We start from the raw sequence: 20429 nt of genomic DNA, 5'->3' as shown, positions 1-20429 counted from the left end.
AAAAATTAAAAAAAATTTTATATTGGAGTATAGTTGATTAACAATGTTGTGTTAGTTTCAGGTGTACAGCAAAGTGATTCAGTTACACATATACATGTATCTGTTCTTTTTCAAATTCTTTTCCCATTTAGGTTGTTACAGAATATGGAGCAGAGTTCCCTATGCTATACAGTAGGTCCTTTTTGGTATATATATAATATAATAAACTATTTTTTAAAGGTAGTAGTGTGTATATATCAATCCCAGACTCCCAGTTTATCCCTCCCTCCCACCTTTCCCCTTTGGTAACCATAAGTTTGGTTTCTAAGTCTGTGAGGATTTTTCATTTCTTAAACCAACTTTATTCTTGGGACATCCTAGACATGGTTATGGTGTATTTTCTTTTTTATACAATGCTGGATTCAATTTAGAATTTTTATGGCTACATCTGTCAGTGAGATTGACTTATAATTATTGTTTCTTCTACTGTCCTTATCAGGTTCTAGTATCAAGGCTAATTTCATCCTCATATTTTCATTTTCATGTCTTGCCTCTTTAATATAATTAGAATGACTTGTTCTTTAATTATGTGATAGTAATTGTGGGCGAAATTGTTGGGTGAATTGATTTTTTAAATTGTGATAAAATGTGTGTAACATAAAATTTACCTTTTTAACCATTTTAAGGTGTACAGTTCAGTGACGTTAAGTACATTCATATTGTTGTACAGCCATAGGGGTGCATTAATTTTTGAATGCCTTGGGTCCACAGTTTTCTGAAGAGAACTTATTAAGGAGCTAGAATGTGTGAAGTAGTGGAAAGAGTCCAAACTTTGGCATCAAGACAGACCTGTACATCCCAACTCCCTTATTACTTGGCCTAGGTCTATGTGATAGGTTATATATTCACCTATAAAACAGATATCGTAATACCCACCTTGCACAGATAATGTGATAATTTGGAGGTAAAGTGGTTCCTGGAGTGTCGATAATACGATGGCAGTTGCTACTATTATAATAAATTTGCAGCTCTAAATATTAAAAAGTGTACTTAGCTTTGCTAGGAATGCCTCTGTTCTACAAATTAGGATGTTTGTAATGCTGCTTGACCTCAGTTCTTTTTGTAATACTTTTTTTTTTTTTTGGCCACACTGCGTGGCCTCCAGGATCTTCGTTCCCTGACCAGGGATCGAACCTGGGCCCCCAGCAGTGGAAGTGCAGAGTCCTAACCACTGGACCGCCAGGGAATTCCTCATAAATATTTCTTGACCACAGCTTTAGTCCAGTACAAGCTTTATTTTTTGGCTGCATTTGGTCTTCGTTGCTGCATGCGGGCTTTCTCTAGTTGCGGCGAGCGGGGGCTGCTCTTGGTTGTGGTGTGCGGGCTTCTCATTGCGGTGGCTTCTCTTGTTGTGGAGCATGTCCTCTAGGCTCACAGCTTCAGCAGTTGTGGCACGCAGGCTCAGTAGTCGTGGCTCGCGGGCTCTAGAGCGCAGGCTCAGTAGTTGTGGCACACGGGCCTAGTTGCTCCGTGGCATGTGGGATCTTCCTGGACCAGGGCTCGAACTCATGTCTCCTGCATTGGCAGGCGGATTCTTAACCACTGCGCCATGAGGGAAGCCCCCCAGTACAAGCTTTGAACTTATATTTCTTGTCTTTTTCTGCTCAGTTTCTCAGATTTATCCAGGATTGATTTCAGGAGCCACTTTTTTTTTTAAAAAAAAACTATGATTAGTACATGTTCTTTACAGCAGAAGTCTTGTTGATTTCCAGGATTGTGGTCCTCTAGTCTCCTCATTCACAATTGTGGATTTACCTCCTATCTTCAGTCTTTTTTGCTTTCCTTAATATTATAGTGTAGAATTGAGTCTGCATGGAACTTCTCTTTTTCTTAAGAGGCTTTCCCCCTATATCTACAGTGTTCCAGTCAAGCCTTCTTTGTTTGTTTGTTTTTTGGCCTCTCTGTGTGGATTATGGGATTTTAGTTCCCTGACCAGGGATTGAACCCGGGCCTGTGGCAGTGAAAGCACAGAATCCTATCCATTGGACTGCCAGGGAATTACCCAGTCAGGCCTTTCTGATAGCCCATCACCTGCCAAGTAGGTTATTCCATGCTGGGGGTAGATATTTTGTCATTTTTCTGCGGCTGACTCAGCCCCTTCTACCCATCATTCCTCTCAGAGTGGTGAGTGACAATGAGGTATGGTAATATTGTCTTTTATTTACTTATTTATTTTTTGGCCTTTTATTTTTTTTAATTTTTTTTTTTTTTTTTTTTTGCGGTACGCGGGCCTCTCACTGTTGTGGCCTCTCCCGTTGCGGAGCACAGGCTCCGGACGCGCAGGCTTAGCGGCCATGGCTCACAGGCCCAGCCGCTCCGCGGCATGTGGGATCTTCCCGGACCGGGGCACGAACCCATGTCCCCTGCATCGGCAGGCGGACTCTCAACCACTGCGCCACCAGGGAAGCCCTTTTTAATTAATTTTTATTGGAGTATGGTTGCTTTACAACGTTGTGTTAAAAAAAAGTGGAATGCTTCATGAATTTGCTTGTCATCCTTGTGCAGGGGCCATGCTAATCTTCTCTGTATCGTTCCAGTTTTAGTATATGTGCTGCTGAAACGAGCACTGACCTTTTATTTTTTAACTAATGTTCCTCATTCCTCTGAATCGTACACTTGAAAAGCAGGGTCCTTTCAAAACTGTCTCGCTAACCCCTTATAGGTGACTCCATTATTTCTGGTTTCAATCCAGGGTGTTATCATTTGTATTTTTTTGTTGGCAATTACCTCATGGTAGACCCAGAACCTCTAACCTTTGTCAGCAGCTGTGGATGCAAAGATACTCTGGGGATGGCGGTGGAGTGCAAGGCTAAGGGAAATAAGAATTTGGGGCCCTGATGGTTATAATCTGGGTAGAGATGAGCATAGATACAGATGTGTGTGTTTGCTTGCTTATTATAAATAAATAAGTCAATAGATAGGCCACTTTAAGGGGCAGTGGAGACTTCTTACGAAATATGACCAAAAGAATATTAAGGAAATTGTTTCCGAGTGGATATTCTTGTTTTACTGCTACCCTTTTGTAAAAATGATTTGTTACTAAAATGGATTCTTAAAACTTTTAACATGTTCCCTAAGCATGAAATATTATGGCCGTTCTACATTAAAGTTTTCATTTTGCCATATATATTGCCACGCTCCATTTTCAGCTTTTTATTTAACTTGATATAACATTTTATATTTAGCCACTGGAATTGGTTTTGTGTTTCTGTTTTCCAATTCCTCTCCTGCCTTCTTTTTTGAAGCCTCTGTTTCTGGAGGCAGGGTTCCGGCAATTTCAAATGCCTTGTAGTAGCTCTTGGAGCAGTAACAGAGCCAAACCAAAAACTTAGTAGGTTTGATTCTGCTTTGAAAAGTGCTGGTTTTTTACATAATGCTTTCCCCATTTTAGGCCTTGGCAGCAGAGAGAGAAATCTGGCTTTTTAAAAAGAGGGCCTTGAGAAGGCTGATAACGGGTTTCTAGGCTTCCCTAGTTGGATATGATACAGTCTAAAGGGGATAGGTTGGATCAGTTAGGGCGTTGTAGTATACCTTTGTCTTGGACATCTCATCCATTGAATCATCTTTTAAGTGGCAGACAGTGTTAAATCCCAAATTTAATTTTCAATCTAGTAGGCTCAACATTTAAAATTTTTTGATGTGAAATACGTTGTTATTATTATTTTGTACTTCCCCAGGGAGTATTTTTATTTTTTTAAATTGAAGTATAGTTGGTTTAAAATATTGTGTTAGTTTCAGGTGTACAGCAAAGTGATTGAGTTATACATATATTTTTTTCTGATTATTTTCCATTATAGGTTATTACAAGATATTTAATATAGTTCCCTGTGCTATACAGTAAATCCTTGTTGCTTAACTATTTTATGTATAGTGGTGTGTATCTGTTAATTCCATATTCCTAATTTATTGATATCTTCCCCCTAATCCTTTGGTAACCATAAGTTTGTTTTCTGTGTCTGTGTGTCTGTTTCTGTTTTGTAAGTTCATTTGTATTATTTTTTAGATTCTGCATATAGGTTATATCATATATTTGGCTTACTTCACTCAGTATGATAATCTGTAAGGTGCATCCATGTTGCTACAAATGGCAATATTTCATTTTTCATGGCTGAGTAATATTCCATTGAAGTACATAATTTTTTATGTGCCACATTTAGGCCAGTTGATTCAAGCAGATATTTGTAGGGCATAGATGGTTAGTCTGTTTCCAATTCATGCTCTTAAGTGTGGTTCAGAGGGGAGGATGTATACGTTTTCCTGCTAATTATATTCACCTAAAACAGCAGACTCTTAACATTACAATTAGTTGATTGGGTTTGTACCATCTCAGCAGATCTTGATAACAGTTTCGTCAGAAAGGACATAGGTAGTATGTTGATTAAATACTAAGTGTAAGTTTATTGAGGGTCAGAGTTTTCCCCTAATTGTTCCTTTGGGAACAAAGCAGGTGCCTTTTGTTTTTAAGGGAGAATAGAGCCCATTAAAAAATTGTGAATTATATGATGTTGTTTAATGACCAAATTAGCAGTTATAGTTTTAAATTTTGCTTGATCCTGGGATACCCTTAAGCTTTAAGTACAGTTTAGAGCTCTACTAAATTCTTAGAGCAGGGTTTTTGGCCTGGGTATCCATCCATGGGCATTGAGGAGGTGGAGTGGGCTGTTCATGGATGGGTTTTGGGGGAAGGCAGGGGAGAGATGAGATATAATTCTCCTGAAATTTCAGGCAGAAATTTCTGTGGATATGCCTTTTTCTGAGGTGGGGGGGTCCATAGTTTTCTTCAAATTGTCTAAGTACTTAATGGCCCAAAAGATTGAGTCACCATATTATATTAGAATGAAACACATGTTTAATGCAAAACATTACTTTAAAGTGTTATTTTTACCTTTAATGGGGTTGCGAATCTGGCATCCAGGGTTGTAATAAACTGGAGAGAGAACATTCTTTAGGAAGGGATGTTTTCAAATATGTATTGAAGCTTAAAGCTTATGAGAAAGGCCCCAGTGTTAGAGGTAGATATGAGCAGCTCTTCACCTGGCGACATCATCCGTGACTTGAGTAAGTGGACTCTTTCTAGTTTGAAATTCAAGTTCTTTTTATTTTGTGGGATATTTCAGCAAAGGATCTGTTCATCTTAACCCACTTCTACCTTGATTATTCATTTAAGTTGTGATCCTGAATTTTTGACAGTCTAGTTGATTTCATGGTAATATGTGGATTAGTGCCACTAGAAGGTCAAGATTTCTGCTTTCATTTGGGATCCTCCATATCACTTTTCTGTTCTTTTTACTTCTTTTAGCTTCCTCTCATATTCAGGTTAGTAGCAGTTAAAACCTTTGCCATTTTCTTACATTCCTCCACCCCCACTCGTCTAGTATGCATTCTCTGCAGGTGTTTTTTCTCTTTTACTAAAAAAGTAAAGGCAAATACAACCGACTCCATTGTACGTCTCCTAATCTCCTAAAAATTTAGCTGCTGCCATACCTGCCCTTCATTCTGTTGGCCTGAGGAGAGGGCACTCTCTTCCTGTCCAAGTGAATCATTTTTCTTTATTGCTATCTCAATTTAATGCCTCTCAATTATCTCCTCTTCAGCTTATAGATAGGCCTCTTTTGTTCAGTAAATATATATTAACTAATTAAGCGCACACCCTGTGTTAGGCCCTGGAAGAACAAAAGCGACAGGACAGATGTAATCACTGTCCTCATGGGGCTTACAGTGTATTAGAATTGCTCAATGTACCTCATCCTGACAAAATTCTGCTTTGATGCTCTGTATCTCTTTCTAGCTACCACCTCTTGCAAGTATGATTAGTTTACTGCCACTCTCCCTCACTCACCTTGGCTTTTTCCACACCACTGTTTCAAAGCTGTATTGGCAGTGATCACCAGTGACCTCCTAGTTGTGAAGTTCCAATGGACCTTCGATTCAAGCAGTGATTTAAAATTCTTGAAAATATAAAAGGGTTTACTTTGATGTTATTTTAAATGTTCATGTTGTTCAACATTGCTATTTTTCTGAGTGTATATGACTGTCAGGAAAAGTTAGGGAGATGGTAAGGCGTGCTAAAGATAGGCTACAAATAATGGTGTCTCTAGCTATAAGTCTTGTGTTTTGGAGACTGCAGTGTCTACAGCTGGATGTTGTGTGGCTTGTTTTCATAATTAAGAGTTTTGTCTCCTCCATCCTGGCCTCTTGCTACTGTTTTGCTAGTTTAGGATTATGAAGGCAACAGTTATTTTGTAATTTAGTACCTGGTTTGGTTTGTAGGCTCTGTACCCTAGGAAATAAGCGATTGGGACTTAACTATATTACATCTCATTGGCCTGTGCAGAACCTTTTCAAGTTTTATTTCCCATCCTTAAAATGGGGATTATGCCAAATTCTATAGAGTGTTGAGGATTACAGGGAGAAATTTATGTAAAACATTCACCTTGGTGCTCAGCACATAGTAAATTTAAATAAAAAGTTGCTGTGATCATATAGGCATTACAGTTGAGCCGTGTTGCCTTTTATGGGGAAAAATAATTGTTTTGGTTTTTTTTCCCACAGTTGCTTAGGTTTCTATGTACCCACCACTGATTAAACTCTATACTTTTTCTTTTTTTTAAAAAAAATAAATTAATTTATTTAAATTTTGTTTGCATTGTGTCTTCATTGCTGAGCGTGGGCTTTTTCTAGTTGCGGCAAGCGGGGGCTCCTCTTCATTGCGGAGCATGGGCCCTAGGCGCATGGGCTTCAGTAGTTGTGGCTCGCAGGCTTTAGAGCACAGGCTCAGTAGTTGTGGCGCACGGGCTTAGTTGCTCCGCAGCATGTGGGATCTTCCCGGACTAGGGCTCAAACCCGTGTCCCCTGCATTGGCAGGTGGATTCTTAACCACTGTGCCACCGGGGGAGTCCCTATACTTTTTCATATGTGCAAATTAACTTCTTTAGATGGTCAAGAACGTTTTCTTGGAGGCGTCTCTTTGGTATCCCACTATTTTCCTGCTCTGATTAGATTTGGTTGCTCTATAGGCCTCCTGTCAGCTGTCAGCAGTCAAGATGTCATCTTGATCTTTTTTGACTGTCATTTGGGGGAGCCTCCTGTCTCCTGTGTTAGACCCCCTTGTCATCCCCCAGTTCTTGGCAATCTCTGATCTGCTTTATTTTTCTAGTTTTGTCTTTTCCAGAATGTCATAAAAATTGCATCATACAGTATGCAGCCTTTTAAGTCTGGCTTCTTTCGTTTAGCATAATGCATTTGAGATTCGTGTTGTTCAATAGTTGATTCCTTTTCATTCGTGAGTAATATTCAACTGTATGGTTATGCTACATTTACTCACTCTTTGAAGGACAGTTGGTGTATTTACAGTTTTGGGAGACTGTAAATAAAGGCGCTATGACTATTCAGATTATTTTCGAGAAAAGTGGCCTATGGCTATCCCAAGCTACAAGGGAGGCTGAGAAAGTATTTAGCTTTTCACCCTCTTTGCAAGAGAACTGCAAGGGAAAAATATGTTGTAAATGGATTTTGGTAGGTAATTTGTGGTGTCAGTTGCAAACGGCCCCTTCTTGTTTTGCTGTTTTAGAGGTTTTGTTTATTCCAGGAGCTTCCTGAGTTTATGAGGTATTGTATGTGTGAACTCAACTTGTTTCTTTGTTCACATTGATTGGAATTTTTGCTGAGTATAGAATTCTAGGTTGGAAGTTAAACTCTTAAGGCATTGCTGCACTGTTTTTTAAATTGGGGTAAAACATACATAACAAAAATTATCACTTTAACCATTTTTATTTTTATTTTTGGCTGCATTGGGTCTTCGTTGCTGCATGCGGGCTTCCTCTAGTTGCAGCGAAGTGGGGGCTACTCTTCATTGTGGTGCACAGGCTTCTCGTTGCGGTGGCTTCTCTTGTTGCAGAGCACGGGCTCTAGGGCGCGTGGGCTCAGTAGTTGTGGCTTGTGGACTCTAGAGCGCAGTCTCAGTAGTTGTGGCACACGGGCTTAGTTGCTCCGCGGCATGTGGGATCTTCCCGGACCAGGGCTTGAACCCTTGTCCCCTGCATTGGCAGGCGGATTCTTAACCACCAGGGAAGTCCCTAACCATTTTTAAAGTGTACTTTTTTGTGGCATTACGTGCATTTACTTGGTGTTGTGACCATCCATCTTCAGAAGTTTTTATGTTTCTTCCTCAATGGAAACTCCATACCCAGTAAACAGTAACTCTCCATTTCCGCATGCTCCCAGCCTCTGGTAACCACTACTCAACTTTGCCTGTGAAATTGACTATTCCAAGTAACTCATATAAGTAGAGTCGTAGGGTATTTGTCCTTTTGTGCCTGGCTTATTTTATTTAGTATAATGTCCTCAAGGTTCATCCATGTTTGTTGCATGCATCAGAAATTCCTCCCTTTTTAAGGCTAAATAACATTCCATTGTATGTGTATACACCATATATGCTTATCCTTTTATCTATAGATAGAAACTTGGGTTGCTTCTATTTTTTAGCTACTGTGATTAATACTGCTATGAACATGGGTGTGCAACTATCTCTTTGAGACCCTACTTTTAATTTTTTTTTGGTGTATATCCAGAAGTGGAATTACTGAATCGACGGTAATTCTACTTTTGATTTTTTTTTTTTTCTTGAGGACCTGCCATACTGGTTTCCGTAGTGGCTGCACCATTTTACATTCCTACCAGTGGTATTCAAGGATTCCAATTTCTCTGCATCTTCTCCAAAACGTATTTTCTATTTTTAATTTTTTATCATAATAGCTATCCTACTGGGTGTGAAGTGTGTTTTGTTGTTATAATCGTGTTTTCATGGCATATTATATTTAGTTGTATGCTTGGCACTTAGTAGCTCTTCAATAAGTGTTGAGTAAATAAAGGAAAATTACAGTCATTTTTGTCTGTTTGGAAGGTTTATTGTTTATAAGTGGTTTTTGCCTTAACGTATAACTTGCTCCTAGACATCACATTCTTTAAAAAAAAAATTTATTTATTTTTGGCTGCATTGGGTCTTATTTGAGGCACATGGGATCTTTCGTTGCGGCACGCAGGCTTAGTTGCCCCACAGCCTGTGGGATCTCAGTTCCCTGACCAGAGATCGAACCTGCGTCCCCTGCATTGGAAGGTGGATTCTTAACCACTGGGCCACCAGAGAAGTCCCCTAGACATCACATTTTGAATTACATTATTGCCGGTAAAATCCAGGCTGGACATAACGTCACCTTTGGGTTCAAATACTAACTGTAAATGGGAAGAGGCAGATAAAACTACATGTAGTACGGGGTTCCCCAACCCCCAGGCCACAGACTGGTACTGGTCCGTGGCCTGTTAGGAACTGGGTTGCACAGCAAGAGGTGAGCAGCGAGTAAGTGAGTGAAGCTTCATCTGTATTTACAGCCGTTCCCCATCACTTGCATTACCGCTTGAGCTCTGCCTCCTGTCAGATCAGCAGCAGCATTAGATTCTCAAAGGAGCTCAAACCCTACTGTGCACTGTGCATGCGAGGGATCTAGGTTGCGTGCTCCTTATGAGAATCTAATGCCTGATGATCTGAGGTTGAGCTGAGGCGGTGATGCTAGCACTGGGGAGCAGCTGCAAATACAGATTATCATCAGCAGAGGTTTGACTGCAGAGACCATAATAAATCAATTGCCTGCAGACTCCTCTCAAAACCCTATGTGGGAGTGGCAAGTGAAAACAAGCTCAGGGCTCCCACTGATTCTGCATTATGGTGAGTTGTGTAGTTATTTCATTATATATTACAGTGTAATAATAGTAGAAATAAAGTGCCCAATAAATGTAATGCGCTTGAATCATCCCAAAACCATCCCATCAACACACCCGCCCACCAGCCACCATCCGTGGAAAAATTGTCTTCCAGGAAAACGGTCCCTGGTGCCAAAAAGGTTGGGGACCGCTGATGTAATAGTAACTACATACACTTGTCCCTTGGTATCTGCACAGGATTGGTTCTAGGACCTCCCTCAGATACCAAAATTTGTGGATGCTCATGTCCCTTATAGAAATGGCATAATAGGGACATCCTTGGTGGTCCAGTGGTTAAGACTCTGTGCTTGCATTGCATGGGACACGGGTTCTATCTCTGGTTGGGGAACGAAGATTCCGCATGCCACATGGCGTGGCCAAAAAAAAAAAGAAATGGCATGATATTTCTTGAATATAACCTATACACATCCTCCTGTATACTTTAGATCATCTCTAGGACTTCCCCAGTGGCAGTAGTTAAGAATCCGCCTGCCAATGCAGGGGTCACAGGTTTGATCCCTCTTCCGGGAAGATTCCACATGCTGCGGAGCAGCTAAGCTCATGCGCCACAACTACTGAGCCTGCGCTCTAGAGCCCACGAGCCACAACTACTGAGCCCTGTGTGCCACAACTACTGAAGCCTGCGCACCTAGAGCCCCTGCTCCACAACAAGAGAAGCCACTGTGGTGAGAAGCCCGTGCACCACAACTAGGGAAAGCAACGAAGACCCAATGCAGCCAAAAATAAATAAATAAATAAATAAATTTAAAGAATGGGAAATCATCTCTAGATTACTTATAATACCTAATATAATGTAAATGCTATGTAAATAATTGCGATAGTGTGGCAGACTCAAAGTTTTGCTTTTTGAAACTTTCTGAAAAAAATTTTTTCTAATATTTTGCGTGGTTGGTTGAATCTGTGGATGCAGAGGGCTGGTTATATAGTGGTAAAATAATTGCTGGTTAAAATTGGTGATATTTGATATTTTTGTTTAAAATTGGTATAATCATAAACCATAGGCATTTAGACTGCTTTAGTAAATTGGCTTGAGAGCTACCAGGAAAATCTAAAATCCTAATGGTTTGTTTCTTGAGAATTTGCATTCTAGAGAACCTTTATGTTTTATCTCACATTTCTTCCTTATCCCTGAATTTTATCCGTGTCGTTTTCTATAATCTGGAAGTTTTGCTTACTGTGTCTGCTTTCTTTCAGATTTTCTATTTTGTGCATACATTATTTTGTATATACTGTATATGATGACTTCGGTGAGCAGTGACCGGTCCAGAGGTGCTCGGGAAAAGCCACAGATTTCAGCGACACAGGCAACACAACTACAGAAACAAGTGGTACAGGTAAGTTTTTGTGGAACTCTTGTTTGCTTTGTTTAAAATTACAGAAATTAAGGGGGCACATGTACTTTAATGTTTTCTTTTTTAGGAAACCTGGGATTTTGAAACTTGTTTTTAAAAGGTAGGTAGTATATAATAGGAAAGAGTAGATACTGATTCAGGTAACGTGGGACGTTGTTTCTTAACTATTTAATCCTGAACTTTTTCCTCCTACCTGTTAGCACCTAGGCCATCTCCTTTTCTTTATTATTATTAAAAAAAAATTATTTATTTGGCTGCGCCTGGTCTTAGTTGTGGCTAGCTGGCTCTTAGTTGCGGCATGCAGGATCTAGTTCCGGACCAGAGGTCGAACCCAGGCCCCCCTGCATTGGGAGTGTGGAGTCTTAACCACTGGACCACCAGAGAAGTCCCTTCTTTTCTTTATTATTAATCTAGGTGTGTCCCTGGAATGTAATGCGAAAATCCCAAGTATATGGAGACGTAATACTCTGAAGTAGAGAAATATCTGAATCATGCAAGTTTTAAAAAATATTTATTTATTTTTGGCTGCGTTTGGTCTTCGTTGCTGCGCGCGGGCTTTCTCTAGTTGTGGCGAGGGGGGGCTACTCTTTGTTGCGGTGCACGGGCTTCTCATTGCAGTGGCTTCTCCTGTTGCAGAGCAAGGGCTCTAGGCACGCGGGCTTTAGTAGTTGCAGCTTGCAGGCTCAGTAATTGTGGCTCGCAGGCTCTAGAGCACAGGCTTAGTAGTTGTGGCACACGGGCTTAGTTGCTCTGCAGCATGTGGGATCTTTCCTGACCAGGGCTCGAACCCATGTCCCCTGAATTGGCAGGTGGATTCTTAACCACTGCACCACCTGGGAAGTCCCTGAATTATACAGTTTTAAAAAGCTGCCTTTTCTGGGACTTCCTTGGTGGTCTAGTGGTTAAGACTCTGCACTTCCACTGCAGGGGGTGCGGGTTCGATACCTGTTCTGGGAACTAAAATCCCACATGCTGCATGGTGTGGCCAAAACAACAAACAAACAAAACCTTCCTTTTCTTTCATGCATCATTACCTAGGAAGAGTGCTTTTTTTTCTTTTTTTTTTTTTTTGTGGTACGCGGGCCTCTCACTGTTGTGGCCTCTCCCGTTGCGGAGCAGAGGCTCCGGACGCACAGGCTCAGCGGCTATGGCTCAAGGGCCCAGCCACTCTGCGGCATGTGGGATCTTCCCGGACCGGGGCACGAACCCGTGTCCCCTGCATCGACAGGCAGACTCTCAACCACTGCGCCACCAGGGAAGCCCCCTAGGAAGAGTGCTTTAATCTTAGAAAGGATTTTTTTTTTTAATTAATTAATTAATTTTTGGCTGTGTTGGGTCTTCGTTGCTGTGCGTGGGCTTTCTGTAGTTGTGGTGAGTGGGGGCTACTCTTCTTTGTGGTGTGCGGGCTTCTCATTGTGGTGGCTTCTCTTGTCGTGGAGCACAGGCTATAGGCACATGGGTTTCAGTAGTTGTAGCACACGGACTCAGTAGTTGTGGCGCACGGGCTTAGTTGCTCCGCGGCATATGGGATCTTCCCGGACCAGGGCTCGAACCCGTGTCCCCTGCATTGGCAGCAGGTTCGCAACCACTGCGCCACCAGGGAAGTCCCTTAGAAAGGCTTTTAATGAACAAGATCCATTTGTATAAAATATTTAATGTTAAATAGTCCCTCCTTCTCAATTTGTATTATTTTAAATGAAGTGAGATAATCCAAGTAAAATGCTAGCTAAGCACAGTACATGGTACAGAATTGAGCATTTTATACATGTTGTTGATTAGATTGGCAAACATTTTTTCAGAGACAGTTTGGAAGTAAGTAAATAAACCTTATGCAGTCTATCATAATTTCAGATTGATGATTTGACTGTACTTTGATAGCTAATTACAGGTACTTTTTTTTTTTGCGGTACGTGGGCCTCTCACTGTTGTGGCCTATCCCGTTGCGGAGCACAGGCTCCGGACGCGCAGGCCCAGCGGCTGTGGCTAATGGGCCCAGCCGCTCTGCGGCATGTGGGATCTTCCTGGACCGGGGCACGAACCCGTGTCCCCTGCATCGGCAGGCGGTCTCTCAACACTGCGCCACCAGGGAAGCCCTACAGGTACTTTTTTTAAACAAGTTCCCTGTTGATGTTAAGGGACATAGGAGATGGAGTCAACTCAGTGGTTGCATCATATCTTCCAGTATAAGGTTAGTCTTGTATTTTGCTGCTATCAACAAACATCTTTTATTTAGTGTTTGCTCCTAAATACCCTTACCCTGGTAGGTATTTATTCACAACTGACCGAGAAAGACTGGCTATTGTGGGAAAAATTTGGACTTTCTGTATGGAGTAGGCCTTCTCTGTATAGATGAATGCTTAAGAAAATGTTTGTTTCATGAATAGCCTAAATACAAGTTATGAGTAATCATAGGTACAATCCTGCTACAGTCAAATATAAATTAAAATATTTTATTTTGTTATTTATCAAATCAGTAAAGACTAAATATTAAAAGTGAATTGTTGGGAATGTAAACTATCTCCATCTTCCACCCAAATAAAATCCTTGGAATGATTTCCAGAGAATCAAAGTCTCCGGAATGGAGGAAGGAGGGCTCCCTTCCTGCCAAGTGTTGTCCCTAATCATTTTTCCATTGGCCCTTTGGGGATGGCTCATTTTATATAATTAGAAGAAAAAAGCTGCCCACTGAGCTTTGAGAAGGATTCCTAGACCCTTAGATTTCTGATTTTCCTTGTAAAAAAAAAAAAAAAGTTTTGTGAGAATTTCTCAAAGGAGTATTAGTAAAATTGTCCATGTTCATTTATCCATTAACCCCATTCTGGGAAGTACTTCCTAAGGAAGTAACCTGAAATTGGGGGTGGGGTGTGTGTGCTTCATTCCACAAGATGCTTATCGCCCAATTCTAAATGTGTAATGGTAGAGGTGTACTGCGATACCCTATGAAGGTAGCAGGATGTAAGAGAAAAACCGCTGAGCTCTTTTGAATCTGAATAAACCTGGGTTTGGGACCTAAGTTTACCACTTTACCAATTAGATGTATTACTTAAGTCTCTTTGAACCTCAGTTTAAAAAAAAAAAATGCTTGGAGAGTTAGAGAAAAGTTTCAAGAGTAGTATACATAATTCTCAAATATCCTTCTTCCATATCCCCCCAGATTTTACATATTTACCGTGTTTACTAATTTATCCTTTTCTCTCTCCTTCTACAAAGGAGAAACTACACACAGCTTTTCCCCTGAACCTTTGGAGAATAAGTTGCAGATATGGTGCATCTTTACCCCTAAATACTTTAGTGTGTATATTGTTAAAAAACGAGGATCTTATTTTATGTAATCACAGTACAGTTATCAAAAATCAGGATGTTAACTCATCTAATATAACCTGTACATTGTATTCATATTTTCCGGATTGTCCCAATAGTGTCGTTTTTAGCTAATTAAGTCCTTGATCATACATTGTATTCAGGTGTCAATTCTTTTTAGTCTCTTTTTTTTAAAATAAATGTATTTATATATTTATTTTATTTATTTGGCTGTGTTGGGTCTTTGTTGCTGTGCGCGGGCTTACTGTAGTTGCAGGGAGTGGGGGCCACACTTCGTGGGCTTTCTTTAGTTGCAGCAAGCGGGGGCTACGCTTTGTTGCAGTGGCTTTTCTTGTTGCGGAGCACGGGCAGAGGGGGGTTATGCATTTTTGGTAGAAATACCACAGAAACGATGATCTTTTTTTTAAATTAATTTAATTTTGGCTGCGTTGGGTCTTTGTTGCTGTGTGCGAACTTTTCTCTAGTTGCAGCGAGCGGGGGCTACTCTTGGTTGTGGTGCGTGGACTTGTCATTGTGGTGGCTTCTCTTGTTGTGGAGCACGGGCTGTAGGGCGTGCTGGCTCAGTAGTTTTGGTGCATGGGCTTAGTTGCTCCGTGGCATGTGGGATCTTCCCAGACCAGGGCTCGAACCCATGTCCCCTGCATTGGCAGGCGGATTCTTAACCACTGCGCCACCAGGGAAGTCCTGATGATCTGTCCTTAATGCATCATATTATGACGTATAGGACATAGGTTTGTCTTATAAACTCGTAATCAGTTTTGTCATTTGATTATATAGTATCATGTGGGGAGATAAAAAACTCCGGTTTTTAAAAATGTAAAATGAAGTATGGTAATATTGAACTTAAAAATAAAAGTTATTTTATGAGCAAAAATGGGCTTATTTGGGAATAGCAGAGAATTGCAATTCAGAACAAGCAAGCCACGGCAAAAACCATAGGCAAGGGACTTCCCTGGTGGTCCAGTGGTAGAAAATCTGCCTTCCTATGCAGGGGATGTGGGTTCGATCCCTGATCGGGGAACTAAGATCCCACATGCCGCGGGGCAACTGAGGCTGCGCGCCACAACTACTGAGCCCGCATGCCGCAAACTACAGAGCCCACGTGCTCTGGAGCCTGCGCCACAACCAGAGAAGAGAAAACCCACATGCCATAACTAGAGAGAAGCCCGCGCACTGCAACGAAGAGCCCACGCGCCGCAGTGAAAGATCCTGCATGCCTCAACGAAGATCCAGCGTGCCACAAGTAAGACCCGACACAGCCAAAGAAATTAAAAAAACAAAACAAAAACAACCATAGGCGAGTCCCAGAAACAGAGGAACCTTATTTTATAGAGGAAGAGGAAGTTGGGAGGGGTTGTTTGGAGCAAGTCCATTAGAGAAAAGTGAGGTTCAGGGTAATAGGGGTTTCTCATTAGCTGAGTTGCTGGAGTAGTTGATTTCTTGTAGGGATGCAGTGTACATCTTTTCCCATTGGGGCCTACAATGATAGTTTTTCCTGTAATTGACCTCTAGTGGTACTGCATGAGAGCTTCCCCTTCTGGCCTCCTGATTCCATTTTAGCGAGGTTTCCCGTTATTATTCTCACAATATTTACTTTGCAGGATGGTTGGAAGGAATTAGAAATTGCATAAGTTGTGTTCAGGAAGTGGCAGCTTTTATTGTATATTCCACATAAGTTATGAAGTGATTATAATATTTGAAATTTTGATGGAAAAGGCCCGGTTATTGAAAGGACCCAATATTATAGCACAACTGTTAAAACATTTAAGAGAAAAGACTAGTAGGCTATATTAATAATGCTTATCTTTGGATGGTGGGCATAAGGATGATTAAAAACAAAAAATCCTACTTCATTATATTTTCCAAATTTACTGGGTGACAGATCCAGCACAAAACATTTGGCTCCACTAGAAAAGCTATGAACACATTCTTCATTGTGAAAGTAGCTTTAGCTTCTTATGAGCCAAGTGAATGAAAGAGAGATCCAGGGAAAGAGAGTTAGTAATGCTATTTTTCTTGGCAAGAGTTTTTTTCCACTTGACAGTTGTATGGTAAATGTCACTGATGTTTGTTGTAGGGGAGGGTGTATAACCTTGTTAACTTACCCCTTTATTCTGCTTTTTCCTCTGATTTCACAAACTGTACAGATCTCTTGACACATTCTGGAGCTCAGCCTGACAACTTGCCTATCATACTCTAATTTGTTTGGTGCTTTGATTTTCGAATATTTAAAGATTTTCTCTGGACTAGGTCAGTCAGCAAAGGAAAAAAATATTTAAAATTCTGATTTAAAACGTTTTATACTTCATCACTGTGCTATGCTAGTATTGCAATACTGTACTTGTTAAACCACTGTCAAGTGCATCAGCTGTGCTGCTTTCAGAAGTTATGTCTAGGTGGTCTGTAATCTCTTAGGAATAAAACAGATGATATCACTGAAGAGAAGTGCAAAGAATCACAGTATTTAAGCTGAAAAAGCTAAGTCTGAATAAATTAGTAATTGGTATTTACCTTACATATGGTAATGAATAGTGACTTCAGGGTTAGAAATGTGTGGGCACAACAGAAGCAGCCGCATAGCACAGGGAGATCAGCTCTGTGCTTTGTGACCACCTAGAGGGGTGGGATGGGGGGGTGGGAGGGAGACACAAGGGGGAGGAGATATGGGGATGTATGTTTATGTATAGCTGATTCACTTTGTTATAAAGCAGAAACTAACACACTGTTGTAAAGCAATTATACTCCAATAAAGATGTTAAAAAAATAAAATGAAAATAAATATGTAGAAGCCCTAGACTGTTGTCTACAGCAAAATGCTGTTGGTAATAACTATTCTGCTTATAATCTTTACTGGAAGTCTGTCAACTTGAGTGTTTTCTTATTAATATTTTATAAGATAATAGAATTGGGGAGCTTTCTTTGTTTCTGTAATTTGTATACATTTAGGAAGCACAGGCAATTCTCTGGCAGTTTTTAAGTTTAAATATTCCTACCTTTAGAGCTATTATTGTAGTTATCTTCTCCTTTGCCCTATTACTTTTAATTGATCCTACATCCCTTTTCAGAAAGATATTACAGCCAGAGTCCCTGGCTTTGGTGTATCTTATACTCTGTGAAATTTCTATATGCCATATTTTCTGTGTGAGGAGTCTTGAACCAGGCACATTCTGCTAATAAACATCATACAGTGAGTGAGTGAATTTCTACAACTGGTTTGCAGTTCACTTTCTTGCATTTTTTCCCATTTATTATATATGCGTGTGTGTGTGTGTGTGTGTGTTTTAATTGAAGTATAGTTGATTTACACATTGTTAGTTTCAGGTGTACAGCAGAGTGATTCAGTTTTATATATATATATATTTTTTCAGATTATTGTCCATTATAGGTTATTATATCAAATACAGTTCCCTTTTTCTTGCAGTAAATCCTTGTTGCTTAACTATTTTCTGTAAAATAGTTTGTATCTGTTAATCCCGTACTCCTCTAATTTATCCCTCCTCTGCTTTCTTTCCCCTTTGGTAACTATAAGTTTGTTTTCTATGTCTGTGAGTCCATTTCTGTTTTGTATATCGATTCATTGCTATTATTTTTTATTTTACTGGTTGATTGATTTATTGATTGATTGCTGCACTGCGTGGCATGCGGAACTTTCCTGATCAGGGATTGAACCCACACCTCCTGCAGTGGAAGTGTGGAGTCTTAACAGCTGGACCACCAGGGAAGTCCGGTATTATTTTTTAGATTCCATATATAAGTGATATCATATAATACTTGTCTTTCTCTGTCTTCGTTTATATTTTTTATTTTAGCTGCTGTTTAACATCTGTGTTTTCCTCTTCTTTTCCTTTGCTTCTCCTTCCCTCCCTCCCTCCCTCCCTCCCTCCCTCCCTTCCTTCCTTCCTTCCTTCTTTGTTGGGTCTTCGTTGCTGCACGTGGTCTTTCTCTAGTTGCAGCGAGAGGGGGCTACTCTTCGTTGCTGTGCGCGGGCTTCTTATTGCTGTGGCTTCTCTTGTTGCGGAGCACAGGCTCTACGTGCGTGGGCTTCAGTAGTTGTGGCACATGGGCTCAGTAGTTGTGGCTCGCGGGCTCTAGAGCGCAGGCTCAGTAGTTGTGGTGCATGGGCTTAGCTGCTCCACGGCATGTGGGATCTTCCTGGACCAGGGCTCGAACCCGTGTCCTCTGCATTGGCAGGCGGATTCTTAAGCACTGCGCCACCAGGGAAGTCCCTTGCCCTTTCTTTTTGACCTTTTTCCAGACCTCTTTTTTTGATCTGCTGAAATTTTTCCCCCCTAACATTTTATTATGAAAATGTTCAAATATAACGAGAAGCTGAAAGAGTTGTACAGCAAACACCCATACACTCACAATTACCTTTTTTGCTGTATTTGTTTTACCACATCTGACTAGCTATCCATCATGCTATCTTATTTTTTTTTTGATGCGTTTCAAAGTGAAGACATACTTTACCCTTGAACACTTTAGCTTATATATCATTAACTAGAGTTTAATATTTATCTAGGTTTCTCTTTTTTTATATGTGAAATTTACATACAGACATTTTAAGTGTATCAGATCATTTTTTGTAGGATGCATATACTTGTGTAACCCAGTCTCCTATCAAGATACAGAACATCACCCTCATCCCAGAAAGTTCTGCTCATTGTATTTTTCAAAAAAACATAATTTTTATTTTATATTTATTTATTTATTAATTATTTGTTTATTTTGGGTGTGCTGGGTCTGAGCTGTAGCATGCGTGATCTTTAGTTACGGCATGCCGGCTCTAGTTGCGGCATGCGAACTCTTAGTTGCAGCATGTAGGATCTAGTTCCCTGACCAGGGATCGAACTCAGGCCCCCTACATGGGGAGCGCAGAGTCTTACCTACTGGACCACTGGGGAAGTCCCTCATTTTATTTTCTTGGTACAGACACCTGCTTTAGAGTTCTGGTGATTTTCTTAATGTACCGTTGACTGCTTTCCACCTTGCCTGGAACTCTCATTTCCATCTTTCTCTGTGCCTCTTTTCATTTGATTCTTGAAGATTTCCTATGACTAATGCAGACTGGGTTCTCCCAGTTCTTGTGCATGTTGTAGTCACTTTTCTCAGTCTTCAAATGTAAAGTGACAGAAGAAACATCTCCTTTTACATTCCTTCCTTCTTGTGGCCACACTAGCCTAGACTGTCATGACTGCATTCTTAGACTGTTCAAATAGCTTCTTCCCTTGTTGGGAGGCAGCATGATTGATATACTGGATATTACACACCTCTGGTAGTTAGGAGGTTTGTGCCAGTAACACCTAGCATAAAGCGTGAGTAAATTACTTGGTACAGTATGGAGTTGAACTGTATTACTACCTCTTAAGATCTTTCTAGCGATAAAACAGAAGCTCTACTTTATGATTTAAAAATTTTTATAATAGAAACTTTTTGATTTTATAGAAAGATAATGCTTCATGGATGAATAGTTTCATGATGGTTATTTACCAAATTGCTGTTGGCCCTATCCTGTATAATACTTTTAATGTGTTCTTCTCAAGTTTTAGCATTTTTCTGAGAGAGTGTGTGTCTGTGTGTACTAATATTTTAAAGCTGTAAGAATTTAGTTCATGCATATATTCTACTTTCCTTGCTTAATTGCCTAAGGACTTTTCCTGTCTAATTGCATTGATTAGACTCTTCAGTACAAATGGCTGGAACAGACATCCTTATTTTGTTCTTGATCTTAGGAGGAAAGCTTTCAGTTGTCTTTCACCATTAAGTAGAATGTTAAATTGTAGGTTTTTTAAGTTGACTTTATTAGGTTGAGGAAGTTCCCTTCTATTTCTGATTTGTTGGGGTTTTTTTGTTTGTTTATCCTAAAAGGGTATTGGATCTTATCAAATTCTTTTTCTATGTCTACTGAAATAATCATGTGGGTATTGTCTGTTATTCTATTAA

The 20429-nt window shown here is 40.3% G+C and overlaps 1 protein-coding gene and 1 non-coding gene across 3 annotated transcripts in view; one reads left to right on the top strand and one right to left on the bottom strand.

The window, feature by feature from the left end:
* The window catches only part of UBAP2 (ubiquitin associated protein 2), a 115508-nt gene that overhangs the window by 24987 nt on the left and 70092 nt on the right, over positions 1–20429 (top strand). For both annotated transcript variants that reach the window (XM_069540777.1, XM_060014899.1), the window contains exon 2: positions 11011–11150. In XM_069540777.1, coding sequence (XP_069396878.1) covers positions 11052–11150 — 99 coding nt within the window. In that variant the 5' untranslated portion in view covers positions 11011–11051. The remainder of the gene's footprint in view (positions 1–11010; positions 11151–20429) is intronic.
* LOC132427783 (U6 spliceosomal RNA) lies at positions 2500–2606 on the bottom strand. The gene has a single exon (XR_009519990.1). It is a non-coding gene; the product is annotated as a U6 spliceosomal RNA (small nuclear RNA).

This window comes from Delphinus delphis, chromosome 6, assembly GCF_949987515.2.
Source record: "Delphinus delphis chromosome 6, mDelDel1.2, whole genome shotgun sequence".
Classification (NCBI taxonomy): domain Eukaryota; kingdom Metazoa; phylum Chordata; class Mammalia; order Artiodactyla; family Delphinidae; genus Delphinus; species Delphinus delphis.
This window is presented reverse-complemented; position numbering and strand designations above follow the sequence as displayed.